Source organism: Notechis scutatus, chromosome Z (genome assembly GCF_049901735.1).
Source record: "Notechis scutatus isolate UNSWTSFEM ecotype Mainland chromosome Z, rNotScu1.2, whole genome shotgun sequence".
Lineage (NCBI taxonomy): Eukaryota > Metazoa > Chordata > Lepidosauria > Squamata > Elapidae > Notechis > Notechis scutatus.
Window position 1 is genome coordinate 86,508,578 of NC_142025.1, and position 17,436 is coordinate 86,526,013.

Below are 17,436 nucleotides of genomic sequence, written 5' to 3' on the forward strand. Positions count from 1 at the left end.
AATCAATGGTTACCTAGATACATGGAAATACTGAACTTATCAGAACCTGAATATCATGACTTTGAAAAAAAAACTCACTCAAAACTGCTTATATACTCAGATAGTTACCTCAACAACTTTTAGGTCCTTGGTTAGGACTTGAATTGTTAAGTTTTTACAAGTTACAACAAATAGTATTAAGGCAGCCAGAAATAGTTCCTTAGTCTTTCTTCAATTTTCCTGCTCTTAGAAAATGCGTTTTAGTCAGATTTAAGTCAATTGCTAAAAATTGGTTAAGTAAAGAAAGAGAAGGAAGGGCAACTTCTGACTACACAAGACCAATAAAGGCATACAAAGCCAGTATTAAGACAGCAACAGACAATAAGTACAGGTGAAACCCAAAAAATTAGAATAACGTGCAAAAGTTCATTTATTTCAGTAATGTAACTTAAAAGGTGAACCTAATATATGAGATAGACTCATCACATGCAAAGCAAGATAGTTCAAGCCGTGATTGTCATAATTGAGATGATTATGGCTTACAGCTCATGAAAACCCCAAATCCACAATCTCAGAAAATTAGAATATTGTGAAAAGGTTCAATATTCTAGGCTCAAAGTGCCCCACTCTAATCAGTTAATTAAGCCATAACTCCTGCAAAGATTGCATGTAATATTCTAATTTTCTGAAATTGTGGATTTGGGGTTTTCATGAGCTGTAAGCCATAATCATCTCAATTATGACACATCACGGCTTGAACTATCTTGCTTTGCATGTAATATCTCATATATTAGGTTCACCTTTTAAGTTGCATTATTGAAATAAATGAACTTTTGCACGACATTCTAATTTTTCGAGTTTCACCTGTACTGCCTATGCAAAGAAACTGAAAAAACAGTGGACTACTTTGTATGCGGCTGCAAGAAAATCATATATAAGCATGACAAAGTAGCAACAATGGTGTACTGGAAAATCTGCAAGAAATATCATTTACCCGCAAGCAAGAACTGGTGGGACCATAAAATAGAAAAAGTCATAGAAAATGAGAAAAAAAACTAAACTGCTGTGGGACAAACAGACACCTGTCACATAACACCCAAGATTTAAATGTTGATAAGAAAGACAAGAAAGTTTGAATAGTAGATATGGCAGTACCTGGAGAAAGCAGAATAGAAGAGAAAGAACTGGAGAAGAAAACAAAATTCAAAAACCTACAAATAGAAATAGAACAACTTTGCAAAAATAAGCAAAGGTAGTACCAACAGCAATAAGCACCTTTGGGTGCAATCCCAAAACAACTAGAACATGATTGGCATAGACCAAATAGCCATAACTCAATTGCAAATGGCAGCTTTACTCTGAACAACTTAAATCCTGCGACAGAGTGACGATACCTGTAAGAGCATCAAACATCCAGATCTGCCTATCTCAGGTCCTTGCAAAGGACTTGATAGGTAGACAAAAATGCCAAAGCCAGTCTGAACATCTCACTGTGGGATGAATTATCATCATCATCATACTTGAAGTTGACGCAATCAGCAAATTGAAGTTGAATTCAGCACCTGATAAGGAAGATGTAGCAGTTTTGGGTGAAGATATGAGATAATCCCAAAAATATAACAAATTAGATTATAAATGGATAAAGATAAAAAAAGAAGCTGAAATGAAAGAACTCATAATAACAGCAGAAATGGTGAAGAAAAGGGCAAGATCAAGAATTGGTCAGCAGCAGATGAAAATGAATTGCACATATTTTGGTTGAAATATCTAACTCTTTTGCATCTACTTGTTGCCAAGCAGTTTAACAACATACTGCAAGGAGTAAAAATTGAATAGTGGCTAACAACTGGCAAAACCAAGCTGATATAAAAGATCCAGAAAAAAGGGCAGCACCAGACAACTACTGGCCAACATGCTTACCAACAACTTTCACATTGCTAATTGCTGTGGTAGTTGATATAGTCCAAGAGCATCTAATTGAAAACAAATTCTTTTCAACTGAGATCAATTCTTTATTGATAAGATGATTATGGAAAACTGCAAGAGAAGGAAGACCAAGTTGAATGTAGTATCGACTAATTAGAAGACATTTGACTCCCTGACACATGATTGAATAATCAAGTGTCTATAATAACTGGAATCAGTAGAAACATCAGAAGCTTTGTGCAAAGATCGATGGCACAATGGAAGATGTGGCTGCAGGTCAAATGGTGATAGTTTGGGAGAGGTTAATATCAAGAGAAGAATATTGCAAAGTCACCAGTGTATGTCAATGCACAGATTCCTCTGTCAACAATACTGAGTAATTCAGATCAAGGCTATCAAACATCAAAAACATCTGCCAGACTAATCCATCTCCTTTACATGGACAATCTGTATGGAAAAACACCATCTGAAATAGAATAATTGCATAACACTGTATATCCAACCAAAATATTACAATGGAGTTGGGATTAGACGAATGTGTCATGCTTACCATTCAAATGGGGAAAATAGTGAAAACTGAAAGAATCTAGATGCCCTACAAAAATAGCATTAAGTCTGGATGAAGATCATTACTATAAATACATGGGTATCTTTCAAGTTGGCAACAACAACCACTATGAAATCAACAAAAAGGTTAGACGTAAATACATCAAAAGAGTGATGATCTTAAAGTTCAAACCCAATAGAGGAAATACCATTGAGGCAATTAACTCCTGGACAATTCCAATCATTAGATACATAGCTGGAATAGTAGACTGGATTCAAGGAGAACAAAAAACCTGGATAGCAAGACTAAAAAAATGACAATGAATCATGCCCTTGGTTCTCAGAACTATGTTGACAGATTCTATTTATCAAAGAAAATACCGTATATACTCGAGTATAAGCCGAGTTTTTCAGCCCATTTTTTGTGCTGAAAAAAAACCCCTCGGCTTATACTCGAGTCAGATTTCCCTCTGAAAAAAAATGGTGTGGAGCTCCGGAGCTGGGCAGGCGCTTCCCTGCTTCCGTGTTTCCTTTGCAACTTTTAAGCATGGGGGTAATCGGAAGCAGAAAAGTTCTTGCATGAGGATATATTTTTTCTTTTTTTAACTGTTTTTAGTGGGGGGGAAGACCCACCGTCATGTGAGAATGCTCAGACACGAAATCTATCCGCCCGAAAATAAGTGTGTGTGTGTGTGGGGAATTTTAACAGAGGGAAGATGTAGGGAGAAGGCAAAAGCGACAGAAGATCCTTCAGGGGAAACTGAGGGGAGACTCACCCTTGGTCCAGATGAGCCCCTTCCCGCCCCTAAGGAAGCAGAGGCAGCCAGCAAGGGCAGGCAAGCCCCACTTCACGGACTCTGTCCGTCCTCGCTCCCACCCAAAGCCACGAAGTCCCCCAATCGCGCAGCCCAGAATCGCCCTCCCCTCAGGGGGCAGCAACGACGCCCGGTTTTTCCCGAGACAAGAAGCTCCGCCGTGCAATGAAAGCGCCCTGGTTCTAGGCTCGCAGGCTCAGAAAACAACGCGAGCCGAGGTGGCTTCGGCTCCGCTCGGCTTCTCCAACATCCGGCGCCGCCCTGTTCTATGTGCCGGGCCCGGCAAGTTCGAGCAGCCAGCGCGTGGAGCAAGGCGGCGCTGGAGATCATTGGCTGCCTCTTTCGCAGCACGGGAGGCCTCCCCCGGCTGGCCAGCTGCTCTCCTCCTTCTCTGCCTGTTTGTTCTGTGTGGCCGAGGAGGAGACCGGCCGGCTGGTTGGGGGAGGCTTTCTGCGCCGAGAGGCGGCTGCTGGTCTCCAACTTTGCTCCGCTTCTCCAATGGTCCGGCGCCGCCCTGTTCTATGTGCCGGGCCCGGCAAGTCTGAGCAGCCAGCGCGTGGAGCAGGGAGGCGCCGGAGATCGTTGGCCGCCTCTTTCGCAGCACGGGAGGCCTCCCCGGCTGGCCAGCTGCTCTCCTCCTTCTCTGCCTGTTTGTTCTGTGTGGCCGAGGAGGAGGAGACCGGCCGGCTGGTTGGGGGAGGCTTTCTTCGCCGAGAGAGGCGGCTGCTGGTCTCCAGCTTTGCTCCGCTTCTCCAATGGTCCGGCGCCGCCCTGTTCTATGTGCCGGGCCCGGCAAGTCCGAGCAGCCAGCGCGTGGAGCAGGGCGGCGCCGGAGATCGTTGGCTGCCTCTTTCGCAGCACGGGAGGCCTCCCCCAGCTGGCCAGCTGCTCTCCTCCTTCTCTGCCAGTTTGTTCTGTGTGGCCGAGGAGGAGGAGACCGGCCGGCTGGTTGGGGAGGCTTTCTGCTCCGAGGAGGCGGCTGCTGGTCTCCGGCTTTGCTCCGCTTCTCCGATGGTCCGCCGCCGCCCTGTTCTTTACTGGGGCAGCCGGGCGCCCACAGCGGCGCCCACGGCGGCAACAGGCAGTTCCGCCCGGGCTCCACTCAGGTGTCCGGCTGGGGCTGTTGGGAGTTGCTGCCGCCAGTGCGGTTCCGGTCCCGCGTTGCCTTGGGAAGGGTGGGGCAAAACCAGGAGCCGCTGAGCCTGAGCCTCCGGTGCCGCTGCTGCCGTTGCAAGGCTGCCGCGGCTCTTCCTTTTGCCTTTCCCTTCCCGAGGCGACACGGGACTGGGGCCGCGCCGGCGGTAGGGACTCCTGACTCAGGGGGCCTCCGAGGGAGGGGAAGAGAGTGACTCCTGCCTCCCGCTGTCATCATCATCTTCTTCTTTTGGGTTAGTGAATCAATTAAACCTTTCATGATAGTGAGATCGTTTCCCAAATTAATTATTTTTATTTTTGAAATTTACCAGTAGCTGCTGCCTTTCCCACCCTCGGCTTATACTCGAGTCAATAAGTTTTCCCAGTTTTTTGTGGTAAAATTAGGTTCCTCGGCTTATATTCGGGTCGACTTATGCTCGAGTATATACGGTAAGTAGGCATGGAATTTGCAAGTACATCAGAAGTTTGAAGAAGAAATAAAGGCATTGGAAGAATATCTGAAAGACAGTCAAGAAGATGCACTGGGGCCAGTACACCAGGAAGAGTTATTGTATACTGCAGAAGCCAAACTAGCCTATAAGAACCAAATGAAAAATAGAAGAATAGAAGTTATGGGAAAACATTATATGGCCAGTAAATTAAAAAATAGCAGGTAAAGAAGACCCTTAACAACAAGACCTGGCAATGGCTAAAAGCAAAAAGTTGAAAAAAGACATGGAAGAGGTAATTTTGACTTCACAAGACCAAGCCTGTAAAACAAATATGGATAATCCTCAATTTATGACAATTGACCCAAAAATTTATGTTGCTAAGCGAGACAATTAAGTGAGTTTTGTCCCATTTTATGATCTTTCTTGCCACAGTTAAGTGAATCACTACAATTGTTGTTACTAGCCCAGCTGTTAAGTGAACCTGGTTTCCCCCATTGACTCTGCTTCTCAGCAGAGCACAAAAGGGATCATATGACTCTGGGACACCGCAACCATCATAAATGTCAGTCAGTTGCCAAGCGTCTGAATTTTGATCATGTGGGATCTTGTGGGTGCTGCAAGGGTCATAAATGTGAAAAACAATCATAAACCCCCCTTTTCAGTGCCATTGTAATTTCAAATGGTCACTAAATGAAGTGTTGTAAATTGAGGACTACCTGTACATAAAGCCAGAATTTAGAATACCGCAATTGTCAGTAAGTGCCACCACTGTAAAGAAGAGGAAGAAATATTGGCCTACCTGCTTAGGTGCTGCAAGAAGATTGCACAGCCTGACTACAAGCAACAGCAGAACAAACATTAGTGCATTGGAAGAAATATCATTTGCCTGCAAGCAATAACTGTTGAATATGTAAAACAAAGAAAGTTAGAGAGAATGAAATGCTAAAAGTCCTCTGGGACTTTAGAATTCAAACAGACAGGCATCTATCACATAATACATCAAACAACAATTGTTAATAAGACTGAAAGCCTGGATGATGGACATGGCAGTACGTGGAGACAGCAGAATACAAGAAAAGGAACTTGAGAAGATAACAAAATACAAAGACTTGCCAATCTAAAAAGAATGACTGTGGCAAAAGAAAGCAAATGTACTTCCATTAGTATTAGGTGCCTTGGGTGCCATCCCAAAACAACTGGAGCACCAATTAAATGCCACCAGCATTGACAAATTCAACACCAGTCAACTCATATTCAACACCAGTCAACTGCAGAAATCAGTTTTATTTGAAACAGTTTCCATCCTGCAACAATTCTTTTAACATCCTATAACATCCACATCTGCCTCTTCCAAGTCCCTGGGAAGAATTCAATAGGTGAATAAAAAATGCCAAATACAGTCTGAACATCTGGCTGATTGTGTGACAAACCGTAATAGACAAAAAAAAATCTAGTTACCAATTCATTTAGGAGACAAGCAAAATAAAAGTTCAGATTAAAATTAGAAATTGAAATTGATTAAAATTATAATAAAAATTATGAATTAGTTTTCAGCATTTGACAATTTTTAAGGAATTTCAATTGACATGCCAGCTATCGGAAATGTTATGTGCAAAATGAATTATTACATTTACAACATCCCATTTCTGAGACAATATTTAATAATTATTGATAGAAAAAGCAAATGCTGATTAAATATTAATATGGATAAATGAGAACTGTCTCAAAAATGAAACCGATTTCAGTAATAATGCAAAAATAAAGTTAATTCTTCCAATTAAAAAATGGATAGTTAAACTTGATTTTTAAATTTCACAGTACCATCATTTTGTTATGTAAATAAAATGTAATTAATACAAGTTACAAAATAAAAGAAATTTGTTACTTGCTCCAACTTCCCTTGATTTTATTTGGTGGGCAAAACGAATTCATGTATTACTGTAAGGAATTCGTAATCTAATGAAGTTTGAGAATCCTTGGATTAACTCATAAAAAAGCATCAAGATGAATACTTTCTCTCTCTCATTGGAGCTAGAAATATATTCAAAATTGCAGAAAGGTATTTAAAAATAAAGCAATTTAGCTAATATTTGCAATGGCAATTTTGTACCTGAATTGGATTCTGAATGCGCATATTCTTCTTGCCCACATTCTAGTTGCTCATTATCTATAGAGACTTCATCACTAGGTGAAATGTCTTTGTTATTCCCACTGAGACTGGGCAATTTCTCTTTGGAATTAGAGAATGAGATTAAATCCTCTGAATTACAAGCCTTGCCAGAGACCATAGATACATTTGATTGAGAGGAAAATAAATTCACAGACAAATCTGATTCCTGGCTTTGGCAGATATCCACTTTCTTGTATTTAAAACCACTTCTGCTGCTGCTGTTGGATGTTAACACCTTTAGTGGTATCTCCTTCTCTTTTACTGAGTGTGATTGTGTGCTTTGCACATTCATTAGTGCCTGAAAACAAGAAAACTTTTCATCTTCACTGGAATCCTCTTCTGAGGAGGGCAGCTTCTCTAGGAATTTCGGGTAAGCCAAAATAAAGTCCTGACTCTTCAACATGGGGTTGCATTTGTTTTTGCTATCCAGATCTGTTCCATTCATCATTTGCTTGTCTATTTTAGCAGGGATAGCCAAAATGTCATTCTTATCCCAAAGGTTTGGTGAACCTTTTATATTTTTGGTAGGTGGGTCCAGCAAGTTGTCTGGTGTGTCTGACAACAGTTCAAGATGCTGATACTCTTTCGCAGAACATTCTAAATTTGGTTGGGGAATCGCATTCTTAATCTCACCAGTTCTAGAAACATCAACAGCTTTTTCTGTGTCACTGTTCAGTTGTTTTTCTTCCATGACATCCTTGTCAGCATGGATGAATCCGGGTAACAATGGTAGAGAAGTTAAAGAATGTTGCTGCATTAATTCTGTCTGAGGATTCAGTTCCATTTTTTTGTTTTCAGTATCTTTGGATTTTGCATCTTGAAAATGAACTGAACCAGAACTACTCCTATTAATATGGTTGAAACCTGAATCATGCAAATTGCTATTTTTCCAGACATTCAAACTTTCAGTACAATCATCTGAACTTTCAGTTTCCTCTAACCCTGGAGACTGTCTCTGTTCATCCCTTGTCTTTTTACTTTCTGGTTGACATCCATCTTCTTCATTTCTGGTAACTGATTGTAGAGAAATTGATGGACAGTCAGGAAATGGAACTTGCAAGGCAAACTGAAGGTATTCATTTTTATGTTCAGAAAAACTGGACGTAGAAAATGTTGGTGTTTGGACAGAGGTACTTTTATTCTCCTCACAAGAAACATCACATTTCTCTTCATGTGTTCCATCTTTATCCCCTTTGTCAGGGCTTAGCCCTTGCAAATATTTAATATCCGCAGCCAATTCCTTTACTGGACTCGGACATAGCAATAACTGGCGTTTGCCGCTGTCAAATATATTCTTCATGAAGCCTATATCTAGTTCACTCTCATCAATTTCCAGATTCAATTCACAACTCCCTTTAGCTTTTTTGTTAGTTTCAGGGGACTTGCAATTATCTGTACAAATCCCATCACTCTGTATTATTTCAGAACACACTGTATATTTTTCCAGTTGATTCACCATGACTGGTTCATCCTTGGAAACTGCTTGTTCTGCCTTTCCAGGATGAAACTGCAAGAGTGAGCTCCTGTCTTGGGAATCTGCATTGTGGCTCTTTGCAGTTTCTTCAGTATTCAGAATGTCTTTTACAATTCTAGTTACATGAGGAAACTTTTCATAGTTAACATGAGCCATGTCTACATTACATAGGTGCAGCTTATCAATCATGGTGGTATCTGAATAAGACTTTGCTTTCTTCAGATTGCCCTGCATGTCACAGGAATCATCTTCTGTTGCAGAGTAAGATGGCATTGTTTCTGAAAGAGAAATGGATTGTTTCGCCTCTCTCTCATCTACATTTCTTTTTCTCTTAGTTGGTTCACTTTGTCTCCTGTCTTCTTCTATGAACAGAAGCTTCTTCTTCCCTCTGACTAGCATCTGGTCTTGATTTATTTTTCTTAGCTCCTTAATATCTAATTCTTCCTTGGTCTCCTCAGATAGCATAGGGCTCTCATTCAACACCTGCAGATTACCAAGTGGTTTGATTAATTTTTTACTTTTCTTGTTAAAATAATTACTTTTTTTTTCCGTATCAGTTAGATTTAATTCTGGTAACGTGTGGCATTCACTCTGAGCTTGTGTGTCTCCATCTCCTTTCAACATGGATTCTGCTCCCTCAACACAGGCTATTTTTGAAAAAGCAGCTTCCGGTTGTTCTGCTGGGGATTTTTTAACAACAGCAAAGATTTGATCACTATTTTCCAAAACAGGGTCTTTTCTTTTTCTAACCGATTCCTTGTTGCTTAATTTCATGTTCTGTCTAAGAAAAACATCGAAATCTAATATTGCCTGACTCTTTGGTATTAATATTTTTCTCTGTGGTTGACAAATCTCAGAATCTGAGGAATCTGAATCTGAAGGAAGCTCTTTACTGCAACCATTCACCAGTGAATCAAAAGAAAGGATCTCCTTGCTTTTAGAAAACCACTCATTGACTTTATTCATGCTCTGTATCATTTCCCCCCCAGAACTTTTATTCAGACAGATGTCAGGCATAGTCTGGGACTGTAACTGGCATTCCTTATTTTCACATACAACTGATAAATTTCCAGCAGATTGGTCAATGAGAGTTTTTTGTCCATTATCTATCTGTTCATTTGTACTCATATTCATGGCTTCACCAGCCAATTGTACTTGTGTTGTCCTGCAGAAAGAGGAAGATCTATCATCCTGTAGGTAACTAAAACCAGGTTGTTCCATGCAGGAATCTAGAAAAGATACATCCTGTTGCTGTTTGACAATCACATTTCCCTCAACAATTTCTAAGTTTTCATTGATAATTTTGGTATCATCTCTGCTTCTTAGTTTTCTCCCTTCTAAGGCTCCACATATATCTAAAAAAGAAAAAAATAATAAAATGTCAATAAATTAGAGGCAGCTTATATGATGCATTTATCACTCATTCTTCCTCATTTCATCCTTCCCTGCTACTTGATTCATTATTATGTGTGATAAACAATACTTTGTCTCTCTTCCAAAAACACCACTCATACCAACAGAAGAGAATATCTGTAGCTCAAGGTTGATGCTCTCTGAACTTGATAGTTTTCTTGCAGATGTTTCATTACCAAAATAGATAACATCATCAGGGCTAAGCAGTCAGTGTCATGTTAATCTTTGCTCACCAGGGTATTGTTTGCTTGCTGGTAAGGAACTGTTTTCATCTTTTTGTTTTCTTTTTGGCTTTTGATTCTCTCTTTTAAATGGAAAGTAGAAGTTGTATATCACTATGTGCCTACTGATTGCCAATTTATCTAAATGCCAGGCTTCCAGGAATTCTCTAGCAGTTTTGGACTTGACTTGGTCTAGGATTCTCAGTTTCATATTTGAAACTATGGTTAAGTCTATCCACGTGTTGTGAAATTAAGGAGTTTGACTCCTGTCTTTCCTTCTGGTACTGCTTGGTCTTTTGGTTTACTTGGGATGTTTTGGATGGCTTTGGTTGATTTGTGTACTACGATGAGTCATCTACAACAGCAGTCTCCAACCTTTCCGGCTTTGCAGACCAGGAGGGAAGAGGGGATGGTTCTGTATGAGTGGCAGGCGAGCAACTCCATTTGTACAAATGGTGGGCACACACGCCCACCTCTTGCACAAATGGAGATTCCACAGCCTGGTTCTGAACAGACCTCAGCCCAGGGGTTGGGGACCCTGATCTACAACACACAATGTAAAAAGTAGCCATTTTGGTAGTTAGAAAATATATGACACCAACTAGCATTTAGAACATATGATAAAAAATATTTTAATTTCACAACACAAGGACAGATTTAACCATAATTTCAATCGAGAAACTGAGCATCCTATAGCAAGCCAATTCCAAATATGCTAGGGAATTCCTGGAAGCCTAGCATTCAGACAAATTGGCCATCTGTCTAAAGGAAACAAAAGGATAGAATCAAGATTAAGCAGAAATTAACGCCAACATTAACACTGGACCAACAGTTAAGAAGCAAACAATGGGTGCAATGATTAAGAGTGACAAATTACTCACAAGGATGACAATAATTTAAAGGCAGATTTGTGATCACTAAATCCAATATCATTCTCTATCATGGTGCTCTATATTTCATTTTAAGTTTCTTTTCTTTCTCTTTTGGAAGGCATGGCTATTGCTGTGTGTCCTGGGCCCTATTGTTCACCCAGCTGGTTGGGATTGTATCCTCCTAACCTTATAAGCATTAAAGGGCAATTTCTTAATAAACCTTTTTAAAGCTACGCTAAAGCTCTGGCATCTCTTGGTGTTCTTCTTTGGTATGTATCTTCAAATTCTAAATTGTCAATATACAGATGAACAAAAACATTGTGATTCTATGTGCATTACCCTGGAGTATTAGGACAATCATTATGGATTAATCTGTGATACACGAAATTAAGAAGGGAACTAAGTTTTCTCAGCAATGTCAGGAATAAACTTATTTGCATGCCCAAGGTCAATGCCCTGCATACTGCTTTTGCATATCATAAAAAATGGCCACCAAGAAAAATGCAACTCAGCTAACTATTGTATACTACTTGGACTCCTGTATTTAGTATCCCACCAGTAAACCAACACCATCTATGGGGAAACAACTCTCACCTATATTTAAGGATGCTTCATTTTTGGCACTTGGTTCACAATGCTCCATGTGGGAAGAGCTTTGATTCCGAGTCATAATACGGTCTTTGTCAACTTGAGATGAGGAAGAACTTTCAAAATCCATGCTGTAGAAAAGAATGAACAAAACTTCTAGAAAATAAAAGATCTGACAAGTTCTTAAAGTTATATTCAACCATAAATCCTATATATAAAAATAAAAACATAAACAATTCCAGATAAGATATTGATGTGGCATTTCCATATTTTGTGACTAGGAAAAGAAGACCTCCCACCCCAAGTCTTATTAGGCTGGAAATTCTATCAGCCTGCCTCTCTGAGAATTTCCTCCTTCAGTTCTGAAAAATGAATAGACTCTTTGTTTCTTTGTACTGTATACTATTTAAACATACAGTAGAACCTCTGGTCATGACCATAATTCGTTCCATAACTTTGTTCACAACCCGATTTGGGTTGTGACCTAAATATGTGAATTTTTTGGTCAGAACCCGATTTGGTCATTGTCAGAAGCGTTTGTGATCAGAGATTCTACTGTATTTTCATTTCTTCATGTTGTTTCAGAAAGAACTCAAGTGAAAAAGTAAAAAAACCAAATGACATATCCTAAATGACCGGAGCTTACTGTCTGGACTTTGCCAATAATATCCATATTACTTCGGCATGTTTAGAAAATGTACAGATAAATAAATTAGTAAATTGTGTCCAGATTTAGTCAAGCTTAGCATTAATCCAGTATTACTTAATATTACCCAATGTCCTTTATGTTCAAGCAAACTTCCTAAGCAATATAATCACATTGTTGTATCTTTTCCCACATGTTTATAAAATTCCTATATAGGCAAAGTGGAAAAAAAAATCTTCTCAGAAGTTTTTGTCACACAAAAAGCCACTGCCTCTTCTTCAGAAATTGTCTTTTCATGATATAAACAGGAATATGATACCCCACCTCAATAGGTACTCTATCCAGTATTTAATAGCATTTCTGACATCACAAAATGTGGCAAACGAAACACCAGTGAACATTAACTTACCAGCTGACTATGTTCTCTTTCTGAAAGATATCTTCAGATGAGACTGAACCTTGGATGAGCAAAATTTTCAATTAGCACATTTTGCAGAAAGATGATTCAAATAACAATTGTTATCACTTAAATAAAGCAGGATCACTGCCACTTTTTTCAGAATAAAAGCATTTTTACAGGCAGTCCTCAACTTATGATCACAACTGAGCACAAAATTTATGTTGCTAAATTAGAAATTTGTTAATTGAGTTTTCCCTCATTGTTAGGTGAGTCACTGCAATTAAATTAATAACACAATTGTTAAGTGAATCTGATTTCTCCTTTGACTTTGCTTGTCAGAAGGTTGAAAAGGTCATATGAATCAGTTGTTAAGCATCAACATGTAAATCACATGACCATGGGGATGTGCAATGATCATAAAGGTGAAAAATGGCCATAAGTCACTTTTTTGTGTCCTTGTAACTTTGAATGATCACTAAGCGAATTAGTGAGGACTACCTGTACTATCACTACTTACTGTGCTCCTTATCAATTTCCAAAATCATATTTTTACTAGAATCTCTTTTCTTTCTGAGTATTCTGAAGTTTTTTGTTTCATTTCCACTGTACTGTGGCAAGATGGGGTCATCCGCCTGCCAAGAAAACAAAATATTATTAGACTAATATTATTAAAATACTGTTCCTTTAAGACCCTGCATTGCACAATTTTACTGCAGAAGTTTTAAATATATATACATTTGGTATTTGCAGAACTCATTTTTTCTGTGGTAAAATGAAGAGAATGTCACATGCAAATAGTAGACTTAGAGGGGAAAAATATCAAGTATGAGGAGCACTATAGTTTGAAATATATGGATGGGTGAGTATACAATAGGGATACAGCACCATAAATTTGGTGCTTGTTTTCTTTCCAGATAGATTTTAGCTTCTAAAGAACCACAACAAAATGTTACTTAAGTGGTCTTGTCAGACATTTAGAAGGAAGTAGAATCCTTTCATCTCCTTTAATTCCTGCAATAGTTCCTCAACTTTAATCCATATCTATTACAGTCACAGAGCAGCATTCCAAGTTTAATAGATTTAATTAATGATTAACTTCATTTACAATCTACCTAATAATCATAGTTCATTGGCTATGACTTTAATATCAGAAGTTTAAAAACATTTTAAAAACATAAAATAGCAAAACACTGAAAATAGTGCTAGCTAGCCATTTAGCCAATCCATTTCCTACATATATCCTTCTGATACTGGTTACCACTGAAAGATGGTTGGTGTAAGCTAACAAAGTATTTCTTAGCTTAGCATCAATAAATACTATATAAAATTCTTAGGTATAGAATAAAGTCTTTTACTCATTGCTCTTTCCCTATCTGCCCCAAGTCTGTTGCCTATTCATTCATGTGCTTTTAACAGAAATTTGTCCATTTCATAAATTAATTAGTAACTACAAGTAAATCTTAACAATATTAAGGAACCCTGGCAGTTTTAAATTTGTACTTCATATTTTCAGAGATAATCATTCATGTATGGAAAGTATAAAAATATGGAAGACGATATGTGTATATCATTTATCTGTAAAATGATGAGAAATGCATCATTTTAATTGGTTTTTAATAATTCTTTATATTTATTTTTAATTATTTTGTTGTTAAGTATTCTAAACTCTAGTATCTCTGGAAACAATTACGTTAGAAAGTTATACAATGTAACATCTAATTTTTAAAAAGTAATCCTTTTCCCCATGCCAAATTGACTTTAAGGGGAAACCCTGCTTTAAAAATTCAAACAAAGACAGAAATATGGAAAAATTGGATGAAAGTGAGATCAACCTTGAATAAAATGATAAACAGTGAAGATGAGTTATTTACCATACTCTGTGTTAAGAGACAAGAGATCTATCAGATATAAACCAATGACAATATTTATAATTACATTTGTTAACAACATTATTTGGACCAGAAGAATTTTCAACTGTTGAGATATTTGAGATACTATAACCACTTTTTTCAATTTAAACCCCTACTTATTTACAAACAAAACTTGTACATTATAAATAACATTAACTACATTTAATAAAAATTATTATTTTTTAAATATTTAGGGCCAAGACTTGTATTTTGTAGAGAGTAAATCTAGGGTATTTATTTAAATTTACACTGAATTCACTTGTTGAATTAAATAATTATAGTATCAGAACATTTTCTGATTCAAATTGAAAATACCTGAATGAAAATTCTCACAAACCAACAAACCAACGTTAATCTGCATGCCAAAGAAAGTTATCATATTTATCTAAATGTAACTCATTGCATTAGAAAAATATTTAAAAACTTTTCTTATTAGAGTGGGATTATTCTTCCCTTTAAACATTATACAAAAATGGGGAACTGATTTTGACCCAAAATGTAAACTAGCCTGAGATGAAGGAAAAAGGAATCGGCCAATAATATATGAGGCTCAACCACCCACATACAAGCAGTTCCTGAGGCTTTTGCCACCTCTCCTTTTCTTGGTGATATCCAGAAGGAATTAAACCTTTACTCTGAAAAAAAAATTGTTTCCAAGAATTGTTAGCAGGTAGTGAAATCCAGAGAAGAAGCTGTGACAAATAACTGGCCCACGGTACACCATCAGTGGGAGGCTAATTCCATAAGGGAAAAACTGTATTGAGATCAGTACACAGAAGATGGCAGAACAAGAATCAGGGGAACAAATTGATTCTTTATGGCCAAGGCTATTTGTCCAATAATTTATTCTACAGAATCTCTTATTTTAATTATTTATTGAAGCTTTCCTGATATAGAGTCAATGGTGGTATGCTACCGGTTTGCCCCGGTTCGGTCAAACCAGTAGCAAAAATTCCTACCGGTTCAACTAGAACCGGTAGTAAAAAAAAGCGCCCATGCACTTTTCTTTATCCTCCCAGTTGATTGGCCCTGTAGGCCTCAGCTGGTGTGTGGAATGCTGTGTGCGCGTGTTAGGTGCGCACACGTTAAGCGTGCACACGATCAACAAACTGGTAAGATCCCACTGCTGTACAGAGTCCTTATAGCAGTAATTTCAATTACAATTAAATACATTTCAAAGCAAGAAGCACAGCTTTCTTTCAGAAACTCCTGAAAATAATGTATTGCAAGTAGGTATTTTTGCACTTTCCTACAGTCTGTTCAATTCAAGCTATAATTTCTCAAATGAAAATAAAAGTGAACCAATAATTTAACAATTGGGAGGGCAATGTCACATATCAATATGTAGGAAAAAGAAAGGAAAAATGTTATTACCGATTCAGTATTTCTCTTTTCTTCATTCTTCATATATTTTGATCTATCTCTATATCCCTTACTGTTAATAATCAGTTGCTCTTTACATGGGGATGAAGCAGAAACAGTTTCCATCCCTTTCTTGGGATAAACCAAATTATCTGAAACTGAGAGAAATAGGGTTTTACCCTGAAACATAATAGTTATCGTAGGTACAGATTTTACAGCTTACAGGATGATTTTTAAAAGACTTTGATTTATACAATACTATTGAACACAATACTATTGTGTAGTATACTATTGAACACAATTTTATAGAAGCAAAGAGTTCTCACGATTTAAAATTCACAACTGAGAAACTGGGTTGCCTGAAGCCCTCATCTATTTCCTGTGAATCAAGAAAAAACATTATTCTTCTACTACTATTAACAGAATCTAGTCAATGATGTTGATTATAAAAATATGCTGAACATGAAGTCTTGAGATGTTCCAGTTTTCAGTAGTGTGTGTGTGTGTGTGTGTGTGTAAGGCATCCAGAAAGTATCCATGATATCAATCACTCCGAGACATTTTCTCTCCAATTGATTTATTAGAACAGATCTGGCATGTCAAAGGCAATTTCCCAAAGTGAAATTATTTTCCTGCCATTACACAGAATCCACCTTCTCTCCTCCCTTCTCTCCTCCCACTTCTACACTTCATAAATCACCAGAACCAATTAACTGCACTGGAATTTCTTAATACAACATACAGAACAACCTTGAACTTTTCAACTCCTCCACCCCCCCTTCCATGAAATGTGACAGCTGAATTTTAAAGCTGACAGTGTGTGTGTGTGTGTGTATGTGTGTGTTGAAAGCCCTCAGAACAGCTATCACAAGAATCCTTAGCATTAAACCTGAGACTTAAGCAAGATGACTAATGAGCAATGGAGAGGTAAATGAAACCAGTGGTTGCCAACCAGTGGGCCGGGGACCACTGGTGATCCGCAAAAAAATTTGGGTGGTCCGCAGAGAAATGTCACCCCCAAGGCACCCCCCAAAGCAATTAATCCAAGCTGCCCGGAGACACAAGGCTGCACCACCCACATTGCCCGTGGGAACACAAGGCTTGCGTCGCTTGCATTGTGAACAACACGAGGTAGTGAGGGGAGGAAGGAAAGGAGGGGAACTTGCCTCACTAGTCCCATGTGCCTTGCTTGGCCCCCAGGTTGCTTCTTTCCGCTTCTTTCTTCTGCTTTTGGCTGCATGCAAGGAAAGCAGCAAAAGTCTTTCTCTCTCAAATTCTGCCAGAAGTGAGTCTTTGTGACTCTGCAAGGCATCTTGCTCCAAGAGGCTGTGTCAGCGCAACAACTGTCACAAAGACTGGCAGAGTTTGGGGGAGAGATAGAAAGACTTCTGCTGCTTCTGCTGCTTTCCTTGCATGAAGCCAAAAAGTCCCGTCCATCCGTCCCCCGAGAATGGAGCTGGAGACGGTATCCTGCGATCCTAAATAAAGAATGATTGATTGGTAGGAAAACGGGGTGGGGAATTTTCCT

At 38.6% G+C, this 17,436-nt stretch overlaps 1 protein-coding gene across 2 annotated transcripts in view; it reads right to left on the reverse strand.

Annotated features, from left to right (window-relative positions):
• Nucleotides 1–17,436, reverse strand: part of BRCA1 (BRCA1 DNA repair associated) — a 61,478-nt gene that overhangs the window by 27,404 nt on the left and 16,638 nt on the right. For both annotated transcript variants that reach the window (XM_026686121.2, XM_087946528.1), the window contains exons 6-10: nucleotides 15,921–16,066; nucleotides 13,154–13,268; nucleotides 12,646–12,694; nucleotides 11,597–11,721; nucleotides 6,963–9,851 (exon numbers count right to left, since the gene is read on the reverse strand). In XM_026686121.2, coding sequence (XP_026541906.1) covers nucleotides 6,963–9,851; nucleotides 11,597–11,721; nucleotides 12,646–12,694; nucleotides 13,154–13,268; nucleotides 15,921–16,066 — 3,324 coding nt within the window. The remainder of the gene's footprint in view (nucleotides 1–6,962; nucleotides 9,852–11,596; nucleotides 11,722–12,645; nucleotides 12,695–13,153; nucleotides 13,269–15,920; nucleotides 16,067–17,436) is intronic.